Genomic DNA, 20124 nt, shown 5'->3' with positions numbered 1-20124 from the left:
TGCGACAAGAAGCATCCAGCCTATGACCAATGTACCCAGATCAATCTAACATGCTCCTACAGCGAGTCACGCAAACACGGCGACAGTCCTGGCGAAGGAGACTGGCCCATGTGCGGACCAACTTGCAAGGTGTTCCAGTGCATTGTGTCCGCATTTGCTTTTGTTGTCTCCGTCGATACTCTCCAAGATTCTCTTTTGGTACCACATCGCGGCGAAAGAGAAGCTGGAAGACAATACCGTTTTAGATAGTAGCAGTTCAAGATACTCACCTGATGAAGCACCAACTGTGGACAGGTTCAGCGTCCGTCCGACAGTAATTCAAGTTGAGATGCTCAGCTTAGACGCCGAGGATCAGACTAGTCTGCGCCGGGTCCTTTTACGTCGTTAGTTGCGCATGATGGAAAAGGCGATTGACGATCTTTTGAATATGGATCGAAAAAGTCTAGAGAGCGCACGCAGATGAGTTGTACGGTGTGGTGTGCAGTATGCGCTTACGGGCATTTCATGGCATAAAGAGGAGTTGCGAGGCATAATTCAGATGGTTAAGCAGTCGTAGCTCATCCATACCATGCATTGTACATCTGAAATCACATTGATATGGTTCTCATAATGGTTCAATTGTCTCATGATTTCTTCTGTGATGCAGTCCCATCCCATCATGTTGTTCCGGGATACTCGGCCCGGGTGTCGCCACTCCGTCTGTACTTTGATTGGCTGGGCATTGTCACTGGAGCCGAGCTTTACCTCTTCAGGGGCTGATTAGATAAGCCGGATGGAGAGAACATCCAACCCGGAAACAATTTTGATCACGAAACCAACTCTTCGTTGTGACATCTCTTTCATTTGTATAGCTCTCTGTTTTCTAGCACGGTGGATTGTACCGTGATCGCATAATAATTCTACCTTTTCAGACATTCCTTTATAATCCTTACAACGAGTTTTATCGTCTTGAGAGAATCGGCGCCCCGGCCTTACGCGAGCGACGACAACACTCTACCGTTTGCAGTTCGGATTCAGAGGCAAATTATTAATCTTCTTGCCTACTTTACCTCTCACGCTCCTGAATTATTATCACTACGCCGCTGGCAAGTGACCGTCGCTCCTTCCATTTCTACGCAGCAACCGAATTGATCCTCATCACTTCCGGGCTGCCTTTTCCCACTCTTCCGTTGCGACGACCCGACTCCTCGACCCTGACTACAACAGTAACTCGAGACAGTCCTCGATCGATTCATTCTATTAATTATAATCAACCTCTACATATTCTTAATAATCCTGGAAAATGGCGTCCAACTCCTCGCTTGTCTACGACTTACCTCCCCTCCCGTCATACACCTTAACCCCGAGGGGACCGCTTATCTCACCAATCCCCGATAACATCCTCGCGTTGATTCTCCCCATAGTCGCTTACTGGGGCGTCTCTATGATCTTTCACATCATCGATATTTACGACCTTTTCCCGCAATACAGACTCCACACTCCCGCCGAACTACTCAAGCGAAACCATGTCTCACGCGCTGATGTCGTGAGAGATGTCATTTTGCAGCAAGTCATTCAGACAATCGCTGGGTTTAGTGTTTCGTATTTTGATCCGCCGGAATGCACGGGAAAGGAAGCTTATGATGTAGCGGTTTGGGCGAGACGGATTCGGATGGTGCAGAGACTGGTGCCCGGGTTGTTGGGCTTGGTGGGTATTGATTCTGTTGGGCTGTCGAAGAGTTTGTCTGGCTTTCCTATTTTGTCTGCTGCGCTGGCCGGTGGTATATATCCAAACCTCTGGCAGACCATGGCTCTGGACAATGGACTTGAAGCCGTGGCTCCGGCATTTGCAGGCTGGGAGCTCACTTTGGCAAGCTTCATATACAATTATTTCATTCCGGGACTGCAATTCTTTATTGCCATTCTGATCGTGGATACTTGGCAATACTTTTGGCACCGAGCGATGCACCTCAATCGCTGGCTTTATGGTGGGTACACCACCTCAATTCTAAGTCAATGTACTAACGTTATTAGTAAAATTCCACTCCCGCCACCATCGCCTTTACGTCCCTTATGCCTTTGGTGCATTATACAATCATCCCGTGGAGGGATTCTTGCTAGACACTGCCGGAGCCGGCGTGGCCTTCCTCCTTACCGGCTTGACATCCCGTCAAGCAATGTGGTTCTTTACAATGTCCACCATCAAGACGGTCGATGACCACTGCGGCTATCACTTCCCCTGGGACCCACTTCAACTCATCACATCCAACAACTCGGCATACCACGACATTCACCATCAAAGCTGGGGAATCAAGACCAACTTCTCGCAACCATTCTTCATCTTTTGGGATCGGTTCATGGGAACTCGCTGGGAGGGAGAAGTGCAGATGAAGTATGAGCGTGCCCGCATCGCTGCTGAGAAGCAGGTTGAGCGCGAACGGCTCGAGAATAATGGCGAGGATATCGATCGTGTCCTCGAATCCGAACCTGGTCCATTAGACGTCGCCTCCGAGGATTTTGCGCAAGAAAAGACGCCCTTCAAGATTATTCCTCGGGCAACTCGGTCAGCTTCACGACGGGCTCATGGTGTAAATGGCAGCATTCGCCAGAAGTAATCCAACTTCTGTCGGCTGCAGGTCTGTGTGTATGATGACTATGTACGACAGTAATACGGAGGTAGCTGGCTACCCTGATGTTTCGAGTTCTTCCCAGCTTTGTTTTCTTTGTCTTCTTCTGGGGGTTCATTTCGTTGTATTAATATGGTATTGTAATATTTTTAACCATCGCGGTCGTCGTTCGTTGGTAATGTACATGTTTTTGTCAATTTGACGCATGCAATAGTCAATCTTCGAGAGTATTGCTAGAAGAACTTAGCTTAGGTCTCTGGCTATATCTGAGAGTAAGGAAACGTACCATATCATCCGATGTGTTCTTCGTAAATGATCGTAATGACAGCCCCATGTGCGGCCCCAGTCGTTCATATCCAGTGTCATAACCGTATCCAAACTCCGTTGAACGTTCATTATTCAAGTCAAATCAATAACCTCCACTTCCTTCACTTTCACTGTCCTTCCCTCATTGTTTTGAGTCTTCTCAACCCTTCCAGCCCACTGATCCCCAATCCTCTTCACGTTCTCCCACACTTTCCCCCTGGCTCCCTCCCTCTCCATGCCTTCTGCCTCCATTAAACGCTCATACTCCGTATGCTCATGCCGAATATGCGCTTCCACCGCCAGCGTCGCTTTCTCTGTTTCCGTCCTGGTCGATATTCTGCCTACTCTTCCGGAGCCTTTTAAAAAAGCGTGTTGAAGGATCTTTTCAAGACACTGGGGTGGTATAGCTGGAAAGGTGGCGAGGAGTAATGCGCGGGATTTGACATTATCCCGGCGATCGCGGAGGAGGGTTGCTGATGCACGGTGGGCTGCTGTTTCGTTCGCGCTTTCGAGGACTTCGGTATGTATTTGGCTGGGGACGCGGATGCCGAGTTGTCTGCGAAGTTTCGCGTCCTGCTTGCCCGAAAATCGTTAGGCATATGCATTGGTTATAAGAATATTGGAAGGTGGGGATGACGTACGTAAACGATATACACTACCATGTCCTCGTCTTTCGTACGCGACTTGCAGTGCCGGGTTATGTATGGATCACCCTTGGGTACGAAGGTGTACCCTTCTGTCATGGGAGAGGATTTTGTACATGTCTAACCCAATAAGTCAGTGGAAAGGTTTGAATAGAATAGATAGGTAGGAGGGGGATAACTCGCCTTTTCATGGTCATTATCTGAGAGATTGGGAGTTCGGACGTACAGAGCTTTCCTTCTTGGTTTGTTGTTTCTGGGAGCTTTTCGCCGTTTTCTTTTGTTGGTTCTGGATGTGGTGGTTGGATGAGGGATCATCTCTAATTAGAAGTGGCTGTTGCACTACATCGTATCTCAATTCGGTGTTGTTGTTGCTGTTGTTGTTACAGTCGAAATGGAAAATCAATAAAGAATCCCAACAAGGCACATGCGGGTAATGTGGCTTGTGGCTTTACTGTGGCGCAGTTACTCTCATCCATCGTTCACATGCAACAAATCACTACTCCGTCGAGCGGGATATCCATTCATCTTGACTGTGGTGACTTGTGTCTGGCCAGATCTGATCTTTCTGTCATCTAGTGTACCTGCTAGCCCGGCCAAATCTTGATTCTCATCTCCAGCCCCATTGGTATTAATTTAGTGACGTCAGAGACTCACTCATCCTGTTTATCTACTTCCTTTCACGTAAGTAGTAAGTAACTAACTACTCGTTGGTAACTACTTCCAGGATAGAGGACAGCGTTACGTTACAGTAGCAAACTGCTAAGCATAACTAAGCAATCATGCAAGGGGCTACTCGTACTCCCCGGCCAATTCGACAATTCATATCGGTACATCTAATTCAGCCAACGGCGGTCAGACATTTGGCTAGCGGGAAAATGATAGTTAATCAATCGGATTAATTTACCCATAAGGCGGAGGGAACAGGAATGAGGACCACGAGACCGCCCGCCTGTACGTACAGTGTACCTGCATGTAGGCGATGAGTCAGTAGCAGCTATTACCTATACTGTACTACGTAAGTTGTTATTCGTATAGTTAACTAGTTAATTCATTTTTAAGGTAACCTTGAATAATGCGATGCGGGATGGATGAGTAGCTGCTTCTATTCCGTTCAGCTCTAAGAGGCTAGCTAAGGACCCGTAACTTAAGCCGGGTCTGGGCAGGGCTAGAGATAATCTACTACTACTGTAGTCAGTTAGGTGCAAAGTACACCACCTAATTTACCATAATGCAACAGAAAGGAGATTGATTCACAAAGAGAAAGACAAGCACGGTGAATATTCTAAGACTATCCTTGTCTTGAATCTGACCCTGGCTCTTGCCTAGATCTCTTTCGGTGCCAATATTAAACAACGACAGAGTAGATACGGAGACCCCGTGATTCGACGGCGATAGGTTGGAGATACCCCGAAAAAGAACCTAAAGCACCCAAGCAGCCCCTCAGCTGGCGGTGGCTGACTGTACAGCACGATCTTGAACGACTAGCTAGCACGCACTTGGTGCTAGCCCAATTTCCGATGGGATCGTCTCGATGCAACTGGACCATGATTTATCACATTGTGCCGTCCGAGGCTCGATGCCTGGCTCTGAGGTGCGTACTCTCGTACGGAGTACGTAGTACATTTCATGTCGGGACTACAGCTCAGACTGATTCGGGAAGAATGCGGAAGGGACTTGAGCAGAAGTACCTGTAGAGAACAACGAGATCTATTATGTCTGTAGCACATAGCACAGAGCCAGTCGAGAAAAGATAGCTACTGCCGAGTAATTGAAAGCCAGGAGCGGATCCTTGTACATAATAACTGGAGCAGTAGTGGAGCTCTCAAAACGGTATTGACCAAAGAGAAAAATTCCTGGAAATATCCGCAAGAAATAAAATCCAAGATCCATATTAATTCATAATCTTCCCAAGACAGAAAAACGAAAACAGTCGCTTCTGCAAGTCATTTTTCGTTTCTTTCCGTTCTTTCCTCTTTCTCCTCGCCTACCGCTACCTCTACCTCTACCACACCAACTCATCTTCAACTTGAATTTGTCTACTTTTTACCTTTCTAATAGTTGCTGCAATAATCAATAATCAGTGCCTGCAGTGTTTATCAAGTGGTACACAGAAGCTAGCGCTGTTCGTCGGCAAGGAGGAACATTCTTGCTCTCCCTTCCTTCATTCATCCGTCGTCCCCTCTTTTGGTCAGTCAAGGAACAACCGCCAACGTACCTTCCTCGACAGATTTGCCCTGCTGGTTGTGTTAAACAAAAACCGTCGATTATCTCGAAAATCAGAAACAACCGACATGCTCTAACTACGGCCTCGGTATCTCGCCCTGCTGCCTATTCTGATTGCTTGGCTGTGTGAGCCTCGGCCGGCAGCATCCTTTCTCCACCTATCAACCACCTTAGGTACACAGAGAGGAAGATCAGACAGGCCTAGATACTTAAGCCTTTCCTCAACATTCCACAGCGACCATCAGGCCATCCTCCTCCCCCCCCGACGATTATCGGACAGACTAGAGTGACGAGTCTATGGTTGCTGGGTTATCTCTGTGGATATGAGTTGGGATCGTCCGGTTCATAGGTATGTGCATCGATAACTCGATTTTCGGACAAAGAACGACGACAAAACAAATCTCCTACTTCAGGACATGAACTTTATCCAATTTCAATTACCTCCATTCTGCTAGCTGTATCTGCAGCAATCGCATACATTTCTCATGCTCTGACTATCATCACGAGACCTTTGAATATGAAGAAGCTAATGAATTCCATCACTTCCTTTAGCTTCAGCTATTCCAATGGCGAGCCCCAAACCCCGACGAGAACCCCGACCTCCGCTGCTTTCGCCGAGTCCTCTTTTCAAACACCAAAATTCGAGTCGAGCTTTTACGATCCTCGGGTGACATGGGACACGGCGGATCCGTATGCGTCTAGTCCGGAGCTGCTCAAGACCCCTCAGAGATTTGTTTTCGGAGGAACACCAAATGGGCTACAACAGCAGCATCCACAACAGGCTTTTGATACTTCGTTCGGACAACGTCTTTCGCCGAATGTGACGGTAAAGGGACCTGGGAATACGGATACGATCAAGCGACGACACTCGACGAAACCTACTGCTGCTGCTGTGTTTGGGGAAGAAGGTCCAGGAACAATCAACTCGGTCCGCTCAGCTGCTACCATACAGACACCGCCGCCGACGAGTACATCACGTAGAAAAACATTGGATCCTGGAGATGGGTATTTTGGCACTTCTAGAAAACTGTCTGCTGTCACGGAAACACAACTGGAAACACCGAGTCGGATAATTGCATCGTCACCACATCTGTTTGCCAATTTCCAAAATTCGCCCGACTTTTTCCAGTTCTCCAGCATCGATGCTACTTCGTCTCCGTTTTTCCCACAACAAAAACTATTTCTCGACCAGGATGTGGGAAATCTTTCGTCACAAGTATCCGGGGATCCCTTTGCCAATGACGGTCCTTTCATGGCAACATCTGCTGCCGTCTCACAACTGCAGGCGCTTGAAGTTCCTCCGCTTCCTACTATACAAGGATCTTTAGACTTGCCTGACTTTAGCACGGATATGAACTTTGGTATTGGGCCGACAGCTCCAGTAGATGCTGCTCTATTCCCTACTCCATTTTCAGCGTCCCCTCGGGTGCCAGTGACTAAAACTGAAGATCCTAGCTTGTTTCTGAGCTCGCCAGCGCGACGATTCGGTCCTCCACAAACCGTGCCACAGCCGATGAGTGCTTCTAAACCAAAAAGACAGCCATATCACCATCAAACTGAAGAAGCTAAAAGAGAGAAACAGCGTCGTGCAAGCAGAACAGTCCGTGAGCCCCTGGCAGGCGCTTTTTCAGATGAAGAGGACGAAGAAGACGACGACTTTACTCCGCGAGCTGCACCAAGCACTCGACCTGGCTTAGCTAGAAGCAAAACAACAACTGCTATCTCAACTATCCACAACCGACAACAGAGCCAGCAATCGTTTGCTAGCCTAGCATCGACGAATGGCGTCAAAAAGACGCCATCTAAAGGTCGTTCATCTCCGGTCAAATCCATGAGACAGTCATTGCCACGAGCAAACTCATCCTGTGTTCCGACACGGTCTCAGTCGTTGATACTGAAAATTGACAAGGACGGCAGGGCAAAGACCGAAGTCCAGGACGCTCTAGAGGCAGCATCTGGAGGTTTCACTGGTCTGACAGACCCTATATCTGAAATGGACATAGACGGGTCGATTACTGAAAGTGAGACTGATTCTGCAGAATTTTCAGACAGTCCTGCATTCCATAGCGCGCGTAACTCGTTTGCATACCCGTCCGCTCTTACAAGACCCAAGGTTAGCCGGACTGGGTCTATATCGCGGCCTAATTCGAAAAGCTCCTTTGCATCTACTGTGAGCAGTTCCTCTGGACGTCGATCACCGTGGGCAGGGTCTCGGCCAGCACGACCTCAATCAGCCATAATGTCATCGGAGTGGGCAAACACGCCTCAACGGTTTGCAACGATCACCAATGCCAATTTCACCCGTCAGTCGTCTTCTACAGATAGCACGCTCCCGGATCCAGAGGAAGATGCCGGCGATGCACAACATGCTTTGAGACAGGTTCTCAAAGGACGAGGACGGAATACGATTGGACGAGCTGTGGGTAATAATATTATGAAAGCACGACTGTCTGGTTCGCAAACGATGCATCATTTACAGTCGTCGCCTCCTGGTTTAGGTGCAGTGTTTGACCTGACATCTGGTGACTCGACGTCTCCTACGACGCTTACCGATCTTGACTTGGCAACGCCGAGTTCAGATAGGCACAGCAACCCCAGCAGCGGGACGAGATGTGTCTGCAAGTCATTAGACAATGGCGGCCACCTCATGATCCAGTGGTATGTTTTTCGACATGAAGCAAATAAGCCTGATACTAACTTTTTCTTAGTGAATCATGCAGTCACTGGCTACACACCAAATGTGTCGGTCTTGACCGATCCAACCTTCCCCCAGTGTACATATGTGTATACTGTTCCTCGACGCCCATGCGTGGCGGCCGTCTACGCGACCCATTAGCAGCAGCAATATCGCAACCAGCATCGTCGCCGCTAGCGCGCAAATCTTTTCGATACCGATGAACTTGTCGCCGTAAACCAATACAGTCGACTTGTTCTATTTCATGAACCCAACATTCATCATACTATATTTCTTAAAACTGTTTTGATAAGCGGAGGCACTCATACATACAACCATGCAAACATTTCTGTTTGATTACAGGATACCCTTTTTCTTTCTCTTTATTATGCCCCTGTTATTACAATATGTACAGAAATGATGTACAACCATCAATGAGCGAGTTTATTTTTTATTGTCGTTTTCATTTGTTGAAATTGCATATTCATTGTCTCTGGTAGAGAGACATGAGTTTGATTCCCCAACTACACATATACAAATGCTAAAAATTTGTATCTTCAACGGTTCCTGTGTTTTGTTAAATGCTTCCTTCTGGACATGTTGACCAGATGTGCTGTACGAGTGAGACTTAATATGTGATGGGTGTACAGTAAATGAGGAAATTTAATTGTTGCCCAATCCAACTATCTATTCGCTATTCATATCATATGTAAAACTGGAGATGAAGGCAAACTGGCTTAACTGCTCCTGTCTATTGCCAATTTTGAAGTGTCCATGCGCCTAATTCCAAATCTTTCGTATTCTGAAGGTCGATCTGAGATAACTACATATGGACTTAGTTGAGTCATCTAGATAACTAGTGTAGTCTTCGGTAATGTTAACTCACATCGTTGGTTGTCTTTTGTATTTTTCTCCTCTGTCTTTCGTCGTTCTTCAGTTGGTAAAGTGATGAGGGTATGACAACACAACACCATCGACCATCGACTATACGGCATCCTATTTCGAGAATGATTTCATCAAGAAAGTCACCGATACCGCTAGGTATGGCATAACTATGTATGATGAACAAGTCTAAATCGAGTTGAGAATCCCCTCTCAATCCCTGCCGACAGACCGATCCACAAGCGGAAACCCAGCAAGCGGCGTTGTTGTCTTGCGCGATTCACGATTCTTCCATTGCGCTGGTGGGAATTTCACTTGGTTCGGAACTAACGGTTTCGTCGTCGCCGTTGTCGACGATACAGTTGTAGAGGAGGAGGAAGAAGAAGCTGACTTCTGCTCAAGGAATGAATAGGGCGCATCCCACGGATGAATCCCATTGCCCACCAGAAATGCGTAGTCTGTAAGCTGCTCGTTTACTTCGGACAGCACACGATATCCTTCATCATCTTCACCTTCCTCTTTCTCCCCTTCTGTGTGGCCAAGTCGTTTGGCTTTGGTATGTGCGAGACGATGGCGGTAGAGGGTTTGGTCGATTATGAATAACGTCTCATGGAAGTCTCGGCACAAAGAGCGTATTTGTTGTAGGATTTTGGTGGGATCTTCGGCGCTGGTGTGCTCCAAAAAGGCGAGGGAGTGGAAGAAGTGCTCACACCGTAACAGGAGGTTGGTGGCTATGGAAAGGGAGGAATGGGTTTTGAGGTCGGGGGTGGGAGGGAGCAGGGGTTTGGGGCGTGTCATTTTCCTTTGAGCCTGTCTCTATCCTCGTTGTCTTTTTGAGGGTTTGTCTGGATTCTGGCGATGTCTAGGAGACTTTGGACAGTGTTGAGGAGGATTGATCAGGTCATGATTCCTGATGTCGAAGAGATGAGAGGGGTGACGACGAGAAAGGCTCATTCTAGGATGTGAGATCAAAGGCAAACAGCTCATCATCTGAGTTATTCCACCAGACGAGTCTTGTTCGAAGCTTTGTCTAAATTGTTTGATACGTGTTATGTTTGTAGAGTGCCCGGGTGTCCAAGTGGTGTATATCTGAGGGCGAATTAGGGCTAAATTCAAAATATATACCGTGCAAAACAAAAGGTCTCATTCCCATGGCGTCGCGACACAATTTGTAGCAGAATCGCAAAGCAGGATTTCGAGATTCCGTTCATTTAGGACCAGTCCACATATTTTAAATAAAAACGTATCAGGTATTCAATTGCGCACGAAGAGGTTGACGTCTCTCGCATTCATACAGCTAAACAACGCTAACCCATTTCCAGAATGCAGCGGGACACCCTCAAACCAATCACGATCTCCCCGCGGAATTTTCTGCAAAGCTCAAACAATCTCAGTCTTACTTTCAACCTCTCCAATCCCCCCGCTCTGTAGGTGATTGCTGTCAAAATGGAAAGAGAGGAAATAGTCGAATCTCCGCGCAAGCGGCTGAAAGTCGACAATGTCCAAAGCGAGGACAATGACACCGTCGTCGCCGAAGTTCCCGTCGATAGCTCAAGCACGCCAAACACCCAAGCTACGAAGGAAGTCGATGTTGGGATTACAGAGTTTGTCAGTGCAGATATTCCTGGATTCGAGGGTGTGCTTAAGAAACGGTGCGTCTATTCCCGCTGGGTTTGTGTTGTTGGTTAGTGTACTGACTATGGTTGATTCTGTAACAGATACACGGACTTTTTGGTGAACGAGATTCTCCCGTCTGGCGAGGTGCTTCATTTGCAGAACCTGAAGGTGCCCGCGTCACTTCAATCGCGACCCGAGAAAGATGCGCCTGAAAAGAAACCCGAGGAAATAGCCACGCCTATAACCAAGGACACCACTGTAACAAAGCCTGAATTTACACTGTCGGACGAAGATCGCACACAACTCGACGAATTGTTCGGTGCGGCCGCCGCTGCAAAAATCATCGATTTACATGCGCGCGTCCTTGCTTCACCGAAGGAGCCACCCAAAAAATTCGGCCAGGTTGAAGCTGGTGTAGTTGAAGAAAAAGATGTGCGAACTAAGATGCACATGACGCTACGACGTATTTTCAATTCTATGTTGGAATCGAGGACAGATGCAGCGAATATGATGATTGTCAGTGCAGCGCCGAACAGACACCAGAAATCTGCTAGAGGTTTTCGAGGCGAACCGACCCAAAGACCCGCAAAATCGGGTTGGGAAGAGCGAGGTGGGCAGTTTTTGCATTTTACAATTTACAAAGAGAACAAAGATACCATGGAAGTTATTTCCTTTCTCGCGCGGTCGTTGAAGATGAATGGCAAGGGCTTTCAATTCGCCGGGACGAAAGATCGTCGTGGTGTGACTGTGCAGAGAGCTTGCGTTTTTAAAGTTGTGGCCGAACGTCTTGCTGGAATCAATAAAACGCTTCGAAACGCGGCCGTGGGTGATTTTGAATACAAGACACATGGGATGGATCTTGGAGATTTGGAGGGTAACGAATTCGTCATTACTCTCCGAGATTGCCAATTCCTGGATAGCGCGGGTCAGGCGAAACCCGTGTCCGTGAGTGAAGCAAAAGAGCTTGTTGGCCAAGCCATGTACAACCTGCGAGAACGCGGCTACTTGAATTATTATGGTATGCAGAGATTCGGCACCTTCGCAATCGGGACGCACGAGATAGGCATCAAGATGCTTCAGGGTGATTTCAAGGGAGCTGTGGATCTCCTATTGCACTTCTCGCCGCAAACTCTGGCAGCAGCACAAAACACAGACGGCGACAACGAAGGACCATTGATTTCATCAGACGACAAAGCTCGAGCGGAAGCAATCCATATCTTCCGCACAACCAACAATGTCAACAATGCACTTGACAAAATGCCGAGGAAATTCTCGGCGGAGTCGAGTATTATTCGTTTTCTTGGGCGCGGTAATAACGATTATTTTGGGGCTTTGCAATCTATTCCACGTAATTTGAGGTTGATGTACGTACATGCGTATCAGTCACTCATCTGGAACCTTGCTGCCGGCGAACGCTGGCGTCTGTACGGCGACAAGGTTGTCGAGGGCGATCTGATCATCACCAACCAGGAAAAATCGCAGGCTACTGCAGCGGATGACGTTGCGGTCGACGCCGACGGAGAAGTTGTCGTCGTAGCCCAAGCGCAGGATCGATCTCACGCCGTCGACGACGTCTTCATCCGTGCCCGCCCACTTACAGCCGAAGAAGCCGCAAGCGGGAAATACACAATCTTCGACATCGTGCTCCCTCTTCCAGGCTATGATGTCGTGTACCCCGCAAACCAGATGACGGAATTCTACAAGACGCTAATGGCTAGTGAGCGTGGCGGCGGACTGGATCCGTTCGATATGCGTCGTAAATGGAAGGATGTTAGTCTGAGTGGTAGCTATCGCAAGTTACTTAGCAGACCTGGCCCTGAGTACTCGTTTGACGTCAGGGCTTATACGGATGATGATGAGCAGTTTGTGGGTACGGATTTGGATAGATTGAGGGGGATGGATAAGACGAAAAAGGACGAAGTGGCGGATGACTCGACGCAGACTGCCGATGCAAAGATTGCGGTTGTGTTGAAGTTCCAATTGGGATCAAGCCAATATGCGACGATGGCGTTGAGGGAATTGATGAAGTTGGGCGGGGTGAAGGAATACAAGCCAGATTTTGGCAGTGGGAGGTAAGATGACGATCAAAAGTTAGACTCGATAGACATTGAAAAAGTGTACATATAGAACTATGTTGAAGATGAACCGTCATGTAATGAAAACATTTTTGAACGTTGGGGTATTTTCTTTTTATAGATGGATACGGAATCCGGCAATTTCATACCAGCAACCAGTTTAGGTAACTATGGATCCTTTACGGTCTCCAGGGCTAACGATGATGGTAGAAAAGCACCTTCCAGATTGCTTCCGAGTATTGGCTTTGGCAACGTTGTAACTGTAAAAAGTATTCTCAACTCAAAGTGATAAATGGAGGGGGGTGGTGCGGGTTGGCACGGGTATAGAGGATCCGATGTCAAATTAGTTACTTAACTAGTTAGTTAGTTAACGGGGCACTCCTTTCAATTAACTAATCAACATGTTGAGTTGAATTCCCCTGAGCCAACTCGTGCCGACCCCAACACTATAGTGCTTACGCCGCCAACCCGTATTCAATGTTTCAGATCGGTGGATTAACTAGTTACAATCAATACAATGTCAGCATGCGTTCCCGTTTGGCGTCGGCAACACTCCCATTTGGTGTACCGATACCGGTATCAGACTCTTGTCGGCACCGAACGGTATCATTACTGATGCTAAACGGGATCGTTGCCGAGATCAAACGGGATCGTAGGCATCCCCCCTCATCCGGAACCTGTCGAGGAGAGTAAAGGACGAATGTGATAATCTCGTCCCGGGATGTGATGTGCAGGAGAGAGTGCGGCATTCTCGGCATACAAGAAGCTGTGGTTGTGCTTGGGGCAGCATGAAGTAGAAGTAAAATCACAAGAATCTAAGTTGGTTAACGACCTCTGTAGCTAAGTAACTAGTACGTAGTTAATGTCTCTCACCACCAGAAGATGTCTTTCCACAAGGGACGCCAGTGAAGTAAGTTATGGGGCTGGGACTCGTGCAATCTGAGCCTCAAAAGTTCGGCCATTTTCAGACATTCTAACTATTAAACTAGTCGAGCAACATAAATAAGCCTTATTAAGAAGCTGGTGAGTGAAGCGGTGTGCAAAAACAAATCAAGTTACATAATAATCATCTATTTCACTGGCAGTGAGAGGCATCGACGAATCGCTGCTCTCCGTTCTCAATGTGTTGCAATGCCAAATTTGTAAGATACAAAATTTGTCATTAATTCGAGTGTAGGCTGTCTGTCATAGGCAGCAGGATAGTTAGATAGATAGATAGATGTTTATTACGCCCGGAGGCACTAAGCCTATAGGGCACTAGCGTATTAATTACATAATCCATTTCCCACAGATCCGACGTAAACTCGTGATAGCCCATAATTTGTTCTCGTACCGTGTCAGCTTGGTGTTCGGGTTCTCCGGTTGGTGTTTTTTAGGGTGGGGAATTTCCCTTGTTAAAGGTGTTGGCTAGTAGATGGTCTTAAAGGTTATCTTCTCCAAGTGTGCGGTGTCCTATCTTCGGCGGCCGCAGCAGTATCTACCTGGGAAGGGATAGATTACTTCCTTTCCCCTATGTTGATGGAGGTCCGGCTTCGGGTTCCTGTTCTAATCTTCCTGTTGCAATTGCGTACTTGATTACTGCCTGGACGGCCTTCATGTCTGGTTGCCATCGATCCGGGTCGGAGCGTGATTTTCCGCCTAGGAAGAAGGACAGGTTACCTCGTCTCGACTCTGTGCATTGGTTCATGCCTTCTCTCATCGCTGTCCATTTTGTGCAGCGGAATAGGAAATGTTCCACTGTCTCACTTGCTTGTCCACATGCGCAGAGATCGGAGTCTGCTGCGCCTATCCTATTCAAGTAGCTGTTGAGCCCTGTCATTCCTGTCCGAAGCTGGGCCAGGATTTTTGCCTCTTTCCGGTTCAATCTGTCGTACAAGCTCCTTGTATGTTTTCCTGGAAGAGCTGCATCTACAGCCTTTGAGTATTTACCAACATTCTCTGGGAGAGTCCATTCTAGCTGCCGTTCCGCAAGGGCGAGCCTGATAGCAGTTGATCTAGCTTGGGATGGTTGTTTCTCCGGCAGATGCTCTGTTCCTGTCGCTTTCTGTGCTTCAGCTTTTGCTCGTTGTTTCAAGTTGATATCTGCATGTGCTGGTATCCAGATTGCATTTACTGCGTTTCCTCGCCGGTATAAGGTCTCAATCTGCTTATATATCCGCTGGATGGTTTCTTGACCAGATTGCTGGCGGGGTTGGCTGATTGCTGCCACTGCGGATCTATTACTGCTAAGGATAGATATCCATCTACAGCATGCCCCAGGAGGGACTCGTTCTAGGGCGACCGCCATCGCTTCTAGTTCTGCTGTATAAGGATTCTGCTCTGTCCTTTTGCCCAGGGTGATCGAGAAGCTGGATATGTCGGTTCCATTATTGTCTGCCTGGGTGTCTCTTATATGGCCTCCTATACCCACTATTCCGGATCTAGCAGATGCACTTGTGGCAATTAGGATACCAATTGCCTTCTTAGCAATTTGAATGGTCTGTTCCCCGTCTTTTTCGTGTATCGTTTGTATACGCGCTGTCCATGGTGATATTGTGAATGCTTGGATAGTTTCTATCCGCTCGGTTGTTGTTGTTGTCTCTAGGGCTCGAGCTATCCTCTGTAGCGGAGACCTGAACCTCTGGGTTGTGATAGTCCTTAGTTTGACTAGGGGTTTGATTCAGGTAGTGTTTGGATGTCGATGTGTAGTTTTATAGCTTTCTCCATATGTCGATTGTGGAACGGCTGGATGCCTGCTTCTGCCTCAGCCACAGCAGTTGCTACTGTCCGAAAGGCCCCCGTTACTGCAATAGCTCCATGTTTCTGTATTCTGTTTAAATATTGTGTTCCCCTTGCTCCACAGGCATGCATCCAGACACTAGAAGCGTAGTCTGTCACTGGAGCTACTGTAGCTCTAAATAGTTGTCTTGCTGACCGTGGGGAAGTCATCTTTAGCCTTCTCAGCGCCATGGCTGCCGTGAGTCCTTTGGTAGCAGCATTGGCAATGTGTTCCTTGAACCGTAGCTGGGAATCCATCACTATTCCTAAAATCTTTGCACTTTCCTTTGGTTCGACTATTTCGCCTTTAATCAAGAATGGTATGCTGCTTGAACGGCTTGCCGTCCGGGTGAAGTGAACTATGGCCGTTTTATCACATTCAAATGTTGCCCCGCTTCGTCTTTCCCAATCCAAGGCTCTGTCGATTATGGCTTGTATGCTAGCCCGGTTTACTTCTGCTGATGGGCCTGATACCCATGCCGTATAGTCATCCACAAATGCAATTGCTCCTCCGGAGGCACTTATCCTGTGTTGTACTAAATCCGCATTGAAGAACAGGAATAGTATTGGGGACAGTGGTGATCCTTGTGGTAAGCCTGCCTGTGGTAGCTCCCGTTGTTCGCTTGTAGATCCATTAACCAGGATGTTTGCTGTGCGTCTTGAGCAGAAAGCATCAATCCATCGAACTATTTGGTCAGGTATTCCTCTTGCCTTGAGTCTCTGCAGCAGTCTCTCTTTGAAGACTCCATTATATGCCCCTTGGACATCAAAACTGACCAGGCTTAGTACCTTCCTATTTCTCCAGGCCTTATAGATCTCTTCTTGCAATAATAGAAGTGCCTGTTCTGCCGAGCGCCTCTTCCTTGCTCCAAAGTGGTTTATAGGCAGCAGGCCGAACTCTTCGACAGCGTATGATATCCTTTCCGCGACGACCGCTTCCAGTATTTTACCCAACGTGGAGAGCAATGATATTGGTCTCCATGCTTTAGCCAGCGCGTAATTTTTCTTGGCCGGCTTCTTTAGCGGTATAATCTTAGCATTTCTCCATTGGGAAGGGAGATCGCTATCTTGAAGTGATATCTGAAAGATACGGAATACTCTTTCTTTGACCACTGGCCAGAGCTGCCTCCATACCATTGCTGGGAGGCCATCCTCTCCGGGTGCTTTCCATGGCTTAGCTTCAAAGACTTTTTCGTTCAATCTCCTCCATAGTGAGATCAGGCATGTGTATCGGCTCTCTTTGTGGCCGAGTTCCCTCATCTTCTATTCTCGTCGGTAATGGTGGGAAAAATGTAGCAAGCAACTCTTTCATCTGCTCTCCTTTATCTTTGGTAGTAGATCCATCTGCCTTTACCAATGGTGGTATTTTGTCGCTGAATGAGCTGCTATTAGGTTTTAGATATTTAGTTGCCTGCCATATATTTGCATCATTAGCAAGGAAATCTTCCCAGTGTATCTTCTTCTGTTTCCGGATTGCATCATGATATTCTTTTGCCGCTTTATGTGCTTGTTGTTCGAGCTCATGGATTATACATCCTGCTCTACGCCGCGATCTAGCCTGATTTCTCCAGTATGTGTATATACGGCGAAGCTGCGTTAGATCTGTCGTCCACCATCGTTTCGCGTATGGTGAGGGTTTTGCCTTTGGTGTAAGTTTTGAGACTGCTTCTGTGACCGCTATCATCAGGCGATCCGTCTGCAGCTGGACTGAGCCGTCCAGGGGAACCCCTTGTAAGCTGGTAGTGACTCTAGCTCTAATTTCTGTCCAAGGCGCGTTCTTCCAGAGCAATCTCTCAGTGGTAGGTCGATCCGGGACTGATATATCAAACTCTGTTTCAATAGCTTGGTGGTCTGATCCATGGTTTGTATAGTGTATGCCACATTTAACCATCTCTTCTGCTAGCTCCGTCGATGCTAAGACTAAGTCGATTGTTGTTTCTGTATCCCCTGAATGCCATGTCTTTGTGCCTCTTGGTAGAAGGCTGTGGAGTGAGTGTTCGGTCATATAGTCAACTAAAGCATCAGCCTCCCCCTGTCTTACTGGAGATATTTGGTCTCCGCCCCAGAGTTGGTCATGCCGATTGAAGTCTCCCATAATTAGAACATCCATCCGTTTTCCATCTCTTCCCCGTATGTCTACCACTAGGCTATGTAGTAGCCTAGTTGTAGATATTAGTGCTTCCTCATTGTTCCCCTCCACATAGACTGAGGCCACCAGTACTGCCCTATCTGGAAATTGTAGTATCGCAGCTGTCAGATCTGAGGATTTTACTGGGATCTGTTCTGCCTCAATGTCGCTCCGAACCCATAGCATGCTCCGGATTGGCCATCTTCCTTCATGTCTCTCCGTGGGTGTCATCTTAGTCCAGTAGCTGTGTCCCATTGGGCTTGTTATCATTGTCTTCTCAATCATCCGCGCGTATGGCTCGGATATTGCTATCGCTCCATAATCTCTAATTTCGTTATCGTTCATTAAGCTTTGTTGTATCATATCTCTTTTGCCCACATTGAGTTGTAGTACGCGAAATGATCTATGCATGAGACTGTATAAGGCGTATTCGACAGTTTTTGCTGAATGACTCATGAGGCCCTCCACAGGGAACACACTTTAGAATTGTATCCTGGCAGGTGCTGTGATGATGTCCCTTATTTGCACATCTAGCGCAGGTTTGAGCCTTCTTGCAGGAAAAGGCCTTATGCCCCATCTCTTGGCAGTTATAACATTGAGCAGGTCCTGTTTGTGGTTCAAAGACCCGAGTATATGCGGATTCTCCTGCTATATCAAAATAGTTGCCTTCTATCAGACGTCTGGCTTCCGTCGCTTTGGTAACGTATATTACCATAGATCCATATGCTTTGTTGGAGTCTTTTTTGCTAAGCCAAGAGATCTTAGCAATGCTGACGTTATTTTCTTTCCCCAGGATTTCGGCTGTCCCTGATAAGATATTTCCATCTGCATCTAATACTGCTGTCCGGTTAGCATTGTCGATTTTGACCGGATATAGCTGGTTTCGTAGGATTCTTATTCCTGGTATCTCAATCTTTTGGGCGGCTTCTTTGATCTGCTGCATCTCGTCTTCATGTCTGCAAACCACCTTGATCCGGTCTGCAGTTTTTGGGTCCTTGATCATTGCTGCACACCGCCAGTTTTCTGTTTCCTCATTCCCACGCATCTCTTTTTCGATCTGTTGTCTTATATTGGCTATCTGGGTCTTCGCTTTGTCTTGTTCTCCGACCCGGGACGTGTCGATTGTGCAGAATAGCGTATTAACTAATGTAGGACGGGCTAGGGGTACTAGCTGTGTATCCTGTTGATGACTGGGCTGTCTATCAACTACAGCCGCGTATGTTGTCATAGCCGGAGTACTTGCGACAGTGTCTAGCTGTTCCTGGAGTTGCTTGTAATCTTCTGTAGCTTGGCTTCGGATTGCTTCTACTTGGGTCTGCAGCGCTTGAATTGTATTGCTCTGTTCCCGGATCATTTCAGACTGTTCCTTGATCATCATCTCTTGTTTGATAAGGGCTTCTTTCAGTCCTTTAACCTCTTGGTAGGTGCTTTCTAGGTACTGGCCTATCTTTTTAAGCATGTCCCTGTTTCCATCTTTTCCGCTCTGTTTCTCCTCAATAAGGCCAGCGGCTTTCTTTACCGCTGTTAATTCCACTTGGGTCATTGATTTCTTGGACGTTCTAACGGCGCTGATATTGTCGCTACCCGAGGCCTCTCGGGCCCTTGTTGAGGGCATTACGACGCGTCCCGAGCGCGTTGTTGCCGGCTCCTCCACCATCGCGTCCGCCATCCCCAGCTGGTCGTCGAACCGGCTGTTGTAATGACAGTCGAATTTTCGAAATGACAGTCGAAACAGGTCACTTTGCCTCTCTCTCACCTTCAGTATAGTTTCGTCAAATGCCGGTAGGGTACTGCCGTTGAAGATGGATACCAGCAGGATAGTTATTTGCTCCAGACCTATATAGTTATTTGCTCCAGACCTATATAGTTATAGCCGTAACATCGCCTGAGCTAACCCATAGTCAGTTAGTTACCTAGCTAGTCAAGTTAACTAACTTACTACGTACATAGTTGGATTATAAGCTAACGTTAGCTAAAGCTAAAAACTTTCTACCTACTACTACACAGTACATACATTACTATGTAATACGGAGTAGATAACTAGTTAGTAGAAAAATCTTATTGACTAAAATAACTGGATAGAAGGACTTTAACAAGAATATATGTGCACGAATGTACGGAGTAATGCGAGTGAAATACAAATTTTGTTAAGCCGCATAGATAAGAGCTAACTTAGCAAGAGCTATAAATAAACAAAGAGAATTCAAAGAAG

At 47.3% G+C, this 20124-nt stretch overlaps 8 protein-coding genes across 8 annotated transcripts; 3 read left to right on the top strand and 5 right to left on the bottom strand.

Annotated features, from left to right (window-relative positions):
- Positions 1-1282: 1282 nt before the first annotated feature.
- EYB26_006182 (uncharacterized protein) lies at positions 1283-2594 on the top strand (the record flags this gene model as incomplete). The annotated part of the gene is made up of 2 exons (XM_054265458.1): positions 1283-1967; positions 2014-2594. The coding sequence occupies 2 exons, from the start codon at positions 1283-1285 to the stop codon at positions 2592-2594; spliced, it is 1266 nt and encodes a 421-aa protein (XP_054121433.1).
- Positions 2595-3005: 411 nt separating this feature from the next.
- Positions 3006-3871, bottom strand: EYB26_006181 (uncharacterized protein; the record flags this gene model as incomplete). Its single annotated transcript, XM_054265457.1, has 3 exons — positions 3006-3485; positions 3554-3676; positions 3740-3871. 3 exons carry the CDS (start codon positions 3869-3871, stop codon positions 3006-3008), a joined length of 735 nt encoding a protein of 244 aa, XP_054121432.1.
- Positions 3872-6102: 2231 nt separating this feature from the next.
- On the top strand, positions 6103-8677 carry EYB26_006180 (uncharacterized protein; the record flags this gene model as incomplete). Its single annotated transcript, XM_054265456.1, has 3 exons — positions 6103-6128; positions 6332-8437; positions 8488-8677. The coding sequence occupies 3 exons, from the start codon at positions 6103-6105 to the stop codon at positions 8675-8677; spliced, it is 2322 nt and encodes a 773-aa protein (XP_054121431.1).
- A 527-nt stretch (positions 8678-9204) lies between these two features.
- Positions 9205-10133, bottom strand: EYB26_006179 (uncharacterized protein; the record flags this gene model as incomplete). The annotated part of the gene is made up of 3 exons (XM_054265455.1): positions 9205-9276; positions 9340-9505; positions 9568-10133. 3 exons carry the CDS (start codon positions 10131-10133, stop codon positions 9205-9207), a joined length of 804 nt encoding a protein of 267 aa, XP_054121430.1.
- A 648-nt stretch (positions 10134-10781) lies between these two features.
- EYB26_006178 (uncharacterized protein) lies at positions 10782-13028 on the top strand (the record flags this gene model as incomplete). Its single annotated transcript, XM_054265454.1, has 2 exons — positions 10782-10987; positions 11054-13028. 2 exons carry the CDS (start codon positions 10782-10784, stop codon positions 13026-13028), a joined length of 2181 nt encoding a protein of 726 aa, XP_054121429.1.
- A 1509-nt stretch (positions 13029-14537) lies between these two features.
- On the bottom strand, positions 14538-15314 carry EYB26_006177 (uncharacterized protein; the record flags this gene model as incomplete). The annotated part of the gene is made up of 1 exon (XM_054265453.1): positions 14538-15314. The coding sequence occupies one exon, from the start codon at positions 15312-15314 to the stop codon at positions 14538-14540; it is 777 nt and encodes a 258-aa protein (XP_054121428.1).
- Positions 15315-15673: 359 nt separating this feature from the next.
- EYB26_006176 (uncharacterized protein) lies at positions 15674-16921 on the bottom strand (the record flags this gene model as incomplete). Its single annotated transcript, XM_054265452.1, has 1 exon — positions 15674-16921. The coding sequence occupies one exon, from the start codon at positions 16919-16921 to the stop codon at positions 15674-15676; it is 1248 nt and encodes a 415-aa protein (XP_054121427.1).
- Positions 16922-16964: 43 nt separating this feature from the next.
- EYB26_006175 (uncharacterized protein) lies at positions 16965-19527 on the bottom strand (the record flags this gene model as incomplete). Its single annotated transcript, XM_054265451.1, has 2 exons — positions 16965-18315; positions 18392-19527. 2 exons carry the CDS (start codon positions 19525-19527, stop codon positions 16965-16967), a joined length of 2487 nt encoding a protein of 828 aa, XP_054121426.1.
- Positions 19528-20124: the final 597 nt, after the last annotated feature.

The sequence above is a fragment of the Talaromyces marneffei genome, chromosome 4 (genome assembly GCF_009556855.1).
Source record: "Talaromyces marneffei chromosome 4, complete sequence".
In the NCBI taxonomy this organism is placed as follows: Eukaryota; Fungi; Ascomycota; class Eurotiomycetes; order Eurotiales; family Trichocomaceae; genus Talaromyces; species Talaromyces marneffei.
The sequence above is the reverse complement of the archived record's forward strand: the minus strand, read 5'-3'. Positions and strand labels throughout refer to the sequence as shown.